The 11,446-nt window shown below is 39.1% G+C and overlaps 1 protein-coding gene across 4 annotated transcripts in view; it reads right to left on the bottom strand.

The window, feature by feature from the left end:
- Positions 1–989: 989 nt before the first annotated feature.
- The window catches only part of tafa5a (TAFA chemokine like family member 5a), a 744,872-nt gene continuing 734,415 nt past the window's right edge, over positions 990–11,446 (bottom strand). For 3 of the 4 annotated variants that reach the window (XM_068059142.1, XM_068059143.1, XM_068059145.1), the window contains one exon: positions 1,426–3,282. Coding sequence is in view for 1 of the 4 variants with exons in the window: in XM_068059143.1 (XP_067915244.1) it covers positions 3,274–3,282 (9 nt within the window). In the remaining 3 variants the exon portion in view is untranslated. Of the gene's footprint in view, positions 1,037–1,425; positions 3,283–11,446 lie in introns of those variants that run through there. The other variant, XR_010977652.1, reaches the window with a different exon arrangement.

The following is an 11,446-nucleotide window of genomic DNA, read 5'->3' as shown; positions in this document are numbered from 1 at the left end:
TGGCTCATCCTCCCCGCAGCCCTTTTCCTCATCCACACAGGGAGCAAGTATCTCGTACCTGTTGGATAAGGTCAAAGGCTGAGGCTCCTCCACTCCTGAACTCAGGATCCCCCTACCTGCCTCACTTGCAATCACACCCTGTTGTCCCTGATCACTAACTGAATTTGAATTACTTAATCTACCAGGTGTGACTGCCTCCTGAAACAAAACGTCCAGGTAGCTCTCCCCCTCCCGGATGTGCCGCAGTGTTTGAAGCTCAGATTCCAGATCATCAACTCTGAGCCGGAGTTCTTCCAGCAACCAAGATTTGCTGCAGATGTGGTCCCTGCCGTTCACAATGGGGTCAGCCAGCTCCCACATCATACAGCTACAGCACATCACCTGCCCAGCCATCTCTACTTAGTTAATTACCTTATTACTTTATATAAATTTATGAGTTAAATACTTTCTGATACTTCTCTGCTTTGGTCTTTTTCAAATAACCAATTAATAGATAAATCAAAAAAAGAAAGTTAAAAAAAAGAAAGTAAATTTTTAACCAATCACACGATACAGAAGAAATAAAAAAGCTTACCTTATCAACACACCAGAGTTCTTTTTTTTTGGTTAGAGGAGGAGGGCGGGTGGGAGACACTACACATGTAGTGTCTCGGGTTCAGCCACTGCCCAAATATATAGGTTTTTACTTACCCAGCAGTCCCCTGGTCCGCCGAAACAAAAGGTAATTCACGGGTTTTGGTGCGGTTTTTTTTGCAACCTCCGGTCCTGCTGCTCCTCGGGCTGCTCTGGCTCCTCTCTCTTACTTCAGCACGATGAAAAGCTGAATTTAAATCCTTCAGGAGCCCACTACAATTGAAACCAGTAAAACTCATTCACAATGAGAATATATGACATAAGTACAGGGGGTATGTCTTCATTAATCAGATTAAGCAGATTGTTTAGCTTCTCAGAACTGAAATAAGCCATTCATTTTCAAAATGTATTTTGCCTCAATTGTAACTGCTGTCTTGACCTTATTTTTTTCCTACAGCCACACCTGAAAAACAAAATGGATTGTCAGGTTTTATGGGGGCAATTTTATCACAAAACCTACAATATCAAATGTGAAGTAAGCTTTATGGGAGGTAAACCTATCAGTGTAAGATCAATATGCACACTTACCTGTCCAGAAACATTCTTTGAGTAACACTCCAGCAGATAGGATTGCACTTTAATGATTATTTTACTGACTCAAAACTTTACATGCCTCACCGAGTGAAATCACAATCAAGAGTTCCTAAACAAGTTCATCAATGTTCTTTACTGTTTTGGCCAAAGAGGAAGAAGACTGTTTTCAAATTTAAGCTTTGGTTTTCATGCTCAGGTTTTTCTTGTTCCTATATTACACAAAGTTTGAAAAAAAAGAGTTTCATAGAGGACTGTAAGATAAGGATTCAAATGAATCTGCTTTATGTGTAAAAGAACCAGCAAGTTAACAATATGTGCTTCATGCTGTGAAGTGGCATGGTCATCCTTTGGCGGGGGGGAATACAATGGCTGAACGTTGAAATCAGGGATCACAAATAAAGACGATTGCAGAAAAATACTGTCATGTGGAACTGTGTCAATGATATTTAGCCCTTGTATGCTTAGTTCTAGTAAAGTAACAGATCACACTTAGCCCAGAAAGGAAATCTCCTGTGAAACATATCAGAGCAAAACAGGACAGCTTTTGATCATGTGCTAATTCAGGGCGGTCTCTGCAAACAGTCATTACTTTGCAACATGACTTGAGTGAGATCTTTCGTACATAAATACAGAATATCTCAATGATTCCATTTAGTAAGCGGTAACAAGAAAATAAATAGAAAGGGGAAAAATGAAAACGAGATATTGATATCAAAGTTTAAAATGTTTTCCACTCTATTATACCAGTACATAAAAGAAATGAACTGTCTTCCTACAGTGCAATGGTTGAATGTATTGATGTATAAACAGCATTTTTTTTCTACAGAGTTCTTTGTGGTCAGTTTTCAGATCCAGAATGCTCCGAAGAAAGAAACATACACCAATCATCTCCTTGACAGATACCAGAAGTTAAAACACAACTCTTGACCGCTTTCATGACTGGCATAGACTGACCACATTATTTGTTAAATAAGATTTTCTACAAAGATACAACATATAAAAACTGTTAAATATATAACTTTAGGTTTCTCAAAATACATTTAATGATCCTGTTTTCAACAAATGTTACTTTCTCCTCTAATTTGATTTTTTTTTGTGGTAGATGGTTGATTGAAATGTGACACAGGCTGCAGGTAGCCAGACATGCTCATTGCGAATGCTGTTTGACAGTAGCTACTTTTATGCTGGGAAAGGAAACACGAGCTGCAAATGTTTCACATTTAGTTCTTTTTTTTCTGGTTGAAATACAACATGACTTAAGAATGAAAAATAAGTCAGCCAAACTAAATAGGAGACTAAGATGTCCTCCCAGCGTGAGCATTCTTATGTGTCTCTTTTGTGACAAGACATAGACTATTATTCTGTCTCCATGCTCCATTAGATCCTTTAGACATCTTACAGTAGACCAGCTTTCCCAACATCAGGAGTGCCTCTATTTTTTCAATAAAGACTTTACCCTAGTCAGTAATGATTTATTTCAGCACTATGAAAAGCTGAATTTAAATCCTTCAGGAGCCCACTACAATTGAAACCAGTAAAACTCATTCACAATGAGATAGTGTCCACTTTAACGTTCTCCTTTTGTTCTTTGGTCTATTGTTTTGTGAACAGGTAAAGATGAGGAAATAGATGTATAGATGTCAGAGAGTTACACACATAAAAGTACAGTGTCTTTGCTGTGGAGCCTTCTGTAACTCTTTAGTGTCCCACCTGAGGCAAAGATTCACTACCTGTTAAGGGCTGATGGAAATAGTTCAGTCTTCTGTAACAGGCTTTCTTGGCTGAAACGTCAACTGGGTAACAGCAAGTCCAACACTAGTTGAAAAATAGGGATGAGGAGTGCCAAACATGGTAAATATTGCTGCTGTCCAAGCATGGCTCAGTTATCTACATTTGTTGCCCCAGTTGTCCTAACAACAGAATGAGTGAAACTTTAGCTCAAAAGTTAGAGATGGCATTATGCTGTTTTGACTGGTGTAGTGAAAGAGAGAGTTGAGGAAATAACATACAATAGATGATAGTCCGCAGCAGCAGAACTTGACTAGGGTAAGTAGCTCACGTGGAGTCCTAAGCTGCTCCTACAAGGATTCCTTGTTGATGCATTTGTCAGGAGACCTGTGAATCAATAAAAATAAATGTGTGAACATGATGCTTTGCAATCATTGTCTTCATCGCTTAATTACTTGCACAAACAATTTCATGGGTAGACAGGAACTTCCTCAAAGTTTCAAAATGTCAAATGCTTTCTGATAGAAGCAGTGCTACTGTGCATTCAAAACTGTAAGGCAAACAAACATTTAAAAAAAAAACGCAATACTAAATAGTAAATATTAAATTCCGCTTAGGAATTACTGTTTCAAGCCCTAACAAGGAGTAGTTGGTTCACTGCTTTAGGGTTTTGTTAAACACACAACTGAACCTGTAGTCTTACTGGACACGTGTGATAGTTTGCATGGTTTAATGCTTCCACAATAATGGAGTGTCATGTTTGACCTGAAGCCATGAGACTTCAATGGGTCCACAGTTAACATGGAGAACTCTCAGGTTCCCACCTCTGATGGGTGTATTCTGCCGGTGGGACAGATATACCCAAAGATGGTGATGGAGGATTCTAGGATGTTGGCAGATAGGTATAAATCTGTAAGTATGACTATGCCAGGCTGTTGCTTGTCTAGTCTGTGAGACAAGTCTTCCAACTTTGGCACCAGTCTCCAGATTAGAATTAGAATTAGAACATTAGAATTAGAATTAGAATTAGAACATTACAGCGCAGTACAGGCCCTTCAGCCCTCGATGTTGCGCCGACCTGTGAAACCATCTGACCTACACTATTCCATTTTCATCCATATGTCTATCCAATGACCACTTAAATGCCCTTAAAGTTGGCGAGTCTACTACTGTTGCAGGCAGGGCGTTCCACGCCCCTACTACTCTCTGAGTAAAGAAACTACCTCTGACATCTGTCCTATATCTATCACCCCTCAACTTAAAGCTATGTCCCCTCGTGTTTGCCATCACCATCCGAGGAAAAAGACTCTCACTATTCACCCTATCTAACCCACTGATTATCTTATATGTCTCTATTAAGTCACCTCTCCTCCTCCTTCTCTCCAACGAAAACAACCTCAAGTCCCTCAGCCTTTCCTCGTAAGACCTTCCCTCCATACCAGGCAACATCCTAGTAAATCTCCTCTGCACCCTTTCCAAAGCTTCCACATCCTTCCTATAATGCAGTGACCAGAACTGCACGCAATACTCCAGGTGCGGTCTCACCAGAGTTTTGTACAGCTGCAGCATGACCTTGTGGCTCCGAAACTCGATCCCCCTACTAATAAAAGCTAACACACCATATGCCTTCTTAACAGCCCTTTTAACCTGGGTTAACCAGGGATTTATGTACCTGGACACCAAGATCTCTCTGTTCATCTACACTACCAAGAATCTTCCCATTAGCCCAGTACTCTGCATTCCTGTTACTCCTTCCAAAGTGAATCACCTCACACTTTTCCGCATTAAACTCCATTTGCCATCTCTCAGCCCAGCTCTGCAGCCTATCTATGTCCCTCTGTAACCTACAACATCCTTCGGCACTATCCACAACTCCACCGACCTTCGTGTCATCCGCAAATTTACTAACCCACCCTTCTACACCCTCTTCCAGGTCATTTATAAAAATGACAAACAGCAGTGGCCCCAAGACAGATCCTTGCGGTACACCACTAGAAACTAAACTCCAGGATGAACATTTGCCATCAAACACCACCCTCTGTCTTCTTTCAGCCAGCCAATTTCTGATCCAAAGCTCTAAATCACCTTCAACCCCATACTTCCGTATTTTCTGCAATAGCCTACCGTGGGGAACCTTATCAAACGCCTTACTGAAATCCATATACACCACATCCACTGCTTTACCCTCATCCACCTGTTTGGTCACCTTCTCGAAAAACTCAATAAGGTTTGTGAGGCACGACCTACCCTTCACAAAACCGTGCTGACTATCGCTAATGAATTTATTCTTTTCAAGATGATTATAAATCCTGTCTCTTATAACCTTTTCCAACATTTTACCCACAACCGAAGTAAGGCTCACAGGTCTATAATTACTAGGGCTGTCTCTACTCCCTTTCTTGAACAAGATGTTAGTTGAGGAGGATTTTGAGGGTCAACTGGGCTATGTTTGCCTTTTTCATGTCCCAATTCAAATTCTACATCGCAGCCAAGTGGTCAATCCAGTTTTATTCTTTTTTTGTTCCTTTCTAGAGAACTTAAGAGTCAACCATGTTGGTGTGGGACTGCAGGCACGTATAGGTCAGATTGGACAAACAACAGCAGGTTTTTATTGTCCCTAAACTGCATTAGTGAACCAGTTGGGGTTTTTTTTTTACAGTAATCGGATAGCTTCACTGTCACCTTTACTGGCACCAGCTTTTTATTTCCAGATTTTTAAAAATTGAATTTGAATTCTCAAACTGCCATGGTGAGATTAGAACTCATGTTTTCTGAACTATCAGTCCAGGCTTCTGGATTAATAGACTTTTGGACTCCCAACCAAGTGGTTTAAATTCAAACCCCAATGCTCACTGAATCTCAAAAACTCAATTTCCCTGTTTCACAGAAGTGTAATATTCCATCTTGGAAAGAGGAGAAAGTGAGTGGAATAGTCCATTCCCTCCCCCCTCCACAGTATAACTGAGCCTCCTGTTGCATTTATTAATGGTCCAGTCCATTTCATCATTTTTTACTTAAGGAAAAGGGCCACATTGACAAATATATAACAAAACAATTGAAATAAAGGTCAAAAATATTTTCCAAATCCATCACTCCAAAGCTACATATATTACATATGTTCTGTTAAAAAGGTCTAGTAGTGGCTTAATAAGTGCTGTGGGCCATTGTTTCACTTGGGGATCTATTAGTTATATGTGGGTTTTTTTTTAAACCACATCATCACAAAGTAGTGGTATTTTGTGACTGCAACAATGCAGTATATATGTGATGGAAGGAAAGTGTTGAATGTGGGTCAAACATAACTTGTTATACTGTACAAGCATTTCAATCAAATCCATGCTACATACTTAGTTACAAATGTGTAAAGCTCCCAGAATGTGTTCTTATAACATTTTTTAAGTGCCTAACATCCCTACAGCAACTGAATTAGAGCACTACATGATATCAAAGGCACCTGTTGTAATGCTGAACAAGTAGCAATTAAGTTGGCTGTGAGCATCAAGTTCTTTTCTGCATCTCAAAAGCGAATCAAACTCCCATTTAAAACATCTTGATTACAATTCTTCTTTTGAGATACTGTGGCCAATGGCGACTTAGCCACATTCACAGGGCCAGTTCCAGGATCTCAAAAAAACAACCAAAACTTGTATGCATATATAAAATCTCCAAATTTTTTTCTAGAACCACAGGCTCCTTAAAAGAATCTACCAGCTCAGAGATCTTGCGTGTGTTACTGTCAGAAGGATTTGAGAATTAGGATAAAAGTTTTAAGAAAAAAGGAAATACCTGTATTATAAAGTCTCTGAAATGTTTAACACAGCAGATTTAAACATAAGACGTTTTGTTTCACTAATGTCCTTTTTTTTGTAAAATAAAACTTTTCAGCAGTTTGATTTTTAAGAGGGATAAAATGGCAAGAGTCCCTCTTTGAGAGACTTCAATTACATTGTTAAATTATGTCAACTAGCAATAGGCAGGTATAAAAGGTCAGATCTGTCCTTACACTAACATGCTTCGGTTCAAAGACAAATTGGAGAAAAGGTTTTTTTCCCCTCTTTTTAATGAAACATTAATGAAATCTTGTGACCATATTCTGAAGAGCTGACTGTGAGCAATGTCATTTTGTTAGACACGAGGAATGTAGCAGCCAAACCTGATGCATTTATAATAATGATCAACAAGCCACTTGACCCCCATAAGTTTAAACCAGTCTGTCAATCCATTTGTAGAATGTGCAACTCCTAGAAAAATTATATGGTGAAAGCAGAGAGAGAAACCCTACAAGTGCTGGTAAAACACAGTAACGGAGCAACACAAGCAGAGTTTTATGCGGGAAGGCCAACCCACTAGCAGATAATTTTCCTTCAACTGGATGCTGTGTGGCAGGATGGGACTTCAACTGCCCACGTGACACTGATGCTAACCCACAGATGCTTCCTGCACTTGCCAACAATGGTGTTAGGATGATGCTGTGTAGATATCCATCATTCTGCAATGCAGTCTGCCACTGAAAATATGACAATATTAGTGGAATTCTCACTTACACAGGCACAGAAGCAATATGCTCATGAATATTTCCATTACTACTATGGAAGCCTTGAGGTTAGAGCTCTTAGATGCAACTCAGTTGGAGGGACTTCAAATATGCTCATTGCCAGAGTCTAAGGAAGCTCAGGTTCAGCAGGGGTCGCTGAGTAAGGTGGGTCAACCAATCCATGATGTCCAACTCAGCCAGTCAATCATCCAGTCTGTACTATCAGTAAAAGTCAAGGCTGTCACTGCCTCAACTTTAATGGTACATGAACTTCCAGTTTGTCACAGGGAACATCTCAGATGTTAGTCACTGTTCCTCCATTGTGTCCAGGTGCCTGATTCTATTGCAGAGTTACTGCCTGGAGTAGTGCTTGCTGCAACTCTTTATTACCCCCTATGAACCTAGATCTCCCCTACTTTCTCCACCATGATATACACACACTTGCTGTTAGAATATCCTAGTAGATTGAATGTCTTTTTTGTTACATATAATTGCCTGCAATATTCTCCTGACAAACTCCAGGTTTAACCTAAAGTTAAATACTCAGCTTTCAATGTGCAACCACAGCTGTTAATTATTACAAGAGTTCCTCCTTTTAATGGCATTTTAGCAAGGGCATAATAAGTTAAATTGTCCATCCTCGCTTTTGTTTTCTATCCTTATATTTAATGGTTAACAAGACTCAGAGCAGTGCAAAATAAGGGCAATTTGTCTGTTAACACTTTCCCCAACATACCAACATTTTTTTACTCAGATGTAAAGAAGGAATTTACATCAGGTTACACGTTTTATCACTGCAAGACCTCTCAAGCACTTCACAGCCCCTGTTGTTATGCAGACAAACCCAACAGCCAATTTACACATATGAAGATCCCACTAACAGCAATGCCATAAATGGTGAGATAAATTATTTTGCGTGAGATTGGTTCAAGGGTAAATGTTGTCCAGAATCTTTTGCTCTTTTTCAAAGAGTGAAATGGAATCTTTTATATCCATCTGTACAAGTGTAGGGGACCTCAATTTAACAGCTCATCCAAAATTTTGCACCCTTGACAATATCAGCCTAGATTATGGACTCAGATCCCTAGATTCTTAAATCCATAACATTCTGATTCAGTGGTAAGAGCGCTATCACTGAGCCAAGCCTGACACAAGCTTTCTTTGTTTAGATTCATGAGGAAATGTTGGTTGACCCCATGCTGTTAAAGATTTTGATATAGTGTCTGTGATTAAGTGTCTTTATTTCACATCATGATTAAACTTTGCGAGCAAATTAATAGTTTTACTAACAGCTTATTAAAAGTGAGAGTACTGACTGAACACACTGTCTGCACAATACTAAATGGCATAGACATTCTGCAGTGCAAAATGAGGAATGTGAAACCATGTAACCATGAAAAAACTAAGTCCTCAAAGTCTGAATATCTTTGATGACAAAAAAGAATGGTAGTCAAACAATGTACCAAGGTCTAACACTTGTAAACAGTATTAATTCATGGTGTTTTGCTGCTATTTAACCTGTTCAATCTTAGTTTACAGATAAAAAAGGGCGTCACAGTGGCAGCACAGTTGCCTGAATCAGATGGTTGTGGCATCACAGTTCCGTTTGAGTCTTGAGGATAAATTCTCAGCTGACACTTCAGTGCAGTACTGAGGAACAGCTGTACTGTCAGAGGTTCCATCTTTCAGATGAGACTTTAAAGAAAGGCCTTGTCTGCCCTCTCATTGGTTCATAAAAGATCCCATGGCATGAAGAGTAGAGGAGTTCTCCCTGGTGTCCTGGCCAATACTTAATCTCGCACCAACATCGTTAAAAAGACAGATTATCTGGTCACTGTTTCATTGTTGTTTGGGGAACCTGCGGTGCACAAATTGGCTGCCACATTTCCTACATTATAATAATGACTACACTTCAAAAAGTACTTAACTGGCAGGAAAGTGCTTTGGAACAACCTGAGGTCATGAAAAGTGCTATATAAATGCAAGTCCTTCTTTCTTTTCATATTGTTTACAAGGGAAGGTTTGAAATTTGACTTCACTGAACAGCAAGCATCAATAGTAAAGATTAAAGAAGCATGATACAATTGGTGGACTGTGATGGGGCTGCCATTATCCTTTCCTGGAACACCCAGTGTTTAGTAGGAATACCTGTTTACAAGATAAAGGCAAAGGCCAGAGCTTATTCTTGGCTTTAGCAAAAATCTTAACGACTCTATTTAGCAATTAGCAATGTAGCTTTATCTTGCTCTTTGAGAAAAATTAACTGTGAACCTTGTCTAGTTTGCAGAGCCCCCTTGTGGTGCTTTATGAAATCTTTAGTTTTTTGTGGATTAATACAAATAATGGAATTTGACAAGGTACAATAAACCATCTGAACTCTCAGTGGATTGTAAAGGCAAATTAATTGATATATTCCCAGTGGCACTGAAAGCTACTAATTCCTTTTCTGTACATTCCTTACTGTCAAATATGCCTTCCAGTTCTGTCATTTTGTGAATATCATTGGCAAAGATACATCCATGCAAGTAAAATTAATTTGCAGCACTGTGATTCCCATAAGCGTGTTATACAGCTTCAATTTTTAACGAATAAAGTAAGAAGTTACATGGCTTAGTAGAATGATATGCTAACACTGTAAACGCTAGATTATACACTTTACATCCATTTATTTTTCTGCTCTTCTTTGACAGTTGACCATGCAAGAAAGAAACAATCATTTTTCAATTCTAGATTCTGACAATTTGAGATTCATTGCAGTGAAGTCAGCAGCAATGTTAGGCACACTGACATGGCTTGAACAATGCACCCACAATCCCAACTTCTGGAAATCATCCTTCATTGCACCAAGTGACACAAAGCACAGTGGCCACACATAACAGGGTTAACTGTTCACAATCCCTGAAAAGTCAAGACTAGGACTGAATGAATCACGTGGCTGACTAAACCTTAGAAAATAGGCGACATGTTTAGAGAGAGGATCTGGATCGGCGCAGGCTTGGAGGGCCGAAGGGCCTGTTCCTGTGCTGTAATTATCTTTGTTCTTTGTTCTTTGTTTTTAAAAGGCCAATGCCTTCATCAGTAAATTCTCCGAGTTTAGAATAATCTCTCATTTTAAAATACATTGGTGCTTTTAATGTAACTATCATTGTTAGTACCCAAGTATAGCCTCATGTGGAAGGGCTGGCATGCAAAATAAAAGGGAGAAATGTAATATTTTGAAGTTATAATGGCATTTTAGCAACAGAATCTGTGGCAAATCTGTACTGTATAGTATTGGGATTTCCTGCAGTGCACTGTACACAACATATGCAAATTGTATGAAAGACATGCAGGAGCCACCATGCAGGACAGCAGAGTGTTTAGTCAGGAAAAAGGAAATAAGAGGAGTCTTTGCAACTGCCATACCAAGGTGTTTGCTTTCTGTAGACTAAAATATTTTTGGAGCTTTTAATAAGGTGGTGGCTGTAAAATAAAGACAATAACGCTGATCTAACCTGGGACAGGAGAGTGATGGAAAATAGATCTGTAACAGTGAACGTTGGAGGCACTGCATCTCTACTTACTGAAACAATTTTCAGTAACTCACATACCATTGACTTAATAAATACAGTAGTGAGATTTATACCTGCAAATAAACAAACCCCAATAATGACACCAGGGCAGTCATTCATTCTTCTGGTGTAAATATATATATCAAATTGATAAGAAAATAACACTGCTGCTATCACCAGCGTTGGTTCAAAGTCCAATTACACTGATGTTGGAGATTAAATTTTGTCAAATTTCAATTAGAAAGCATTACACAATGAGGATCATATGGATTTCAGCAACCAGTTTGCCTTCCATGATATAAGCTTTATATGAGAATGAATAGATAGACTACAATGTGCAAATATGTGTACAACAATAAGATAATTTTGTTGTCACTCACATCAAGCTCACCCTGCTGTTTTCCAGTGCGCTTGGCAATAAATGCATCATTGTATGCCTATAGTACGTATGCTGCGGACCTTGCTT

The sequence above is a fragment of the Heterodontus francisci genome, chromosome 27, assembly GCF_036365525.1.
Source record: "Heterodontus francisci isolate sHetFra1 chromosome 27, sHetFra1.hap1, whole genome shotgun sequence".
Classification (NCBI taxonomy): Eukaryota; Metazoa; Chordata; class Chondrichthyes; order Heterodontiformes; family Heterodontidae; genus Heterodontus; species Heterodontus francisci.
Note: the sequence above shows the minus strand (reverse complement) of the source record. Positions and strands in the feature narration are given on the sequence as shown.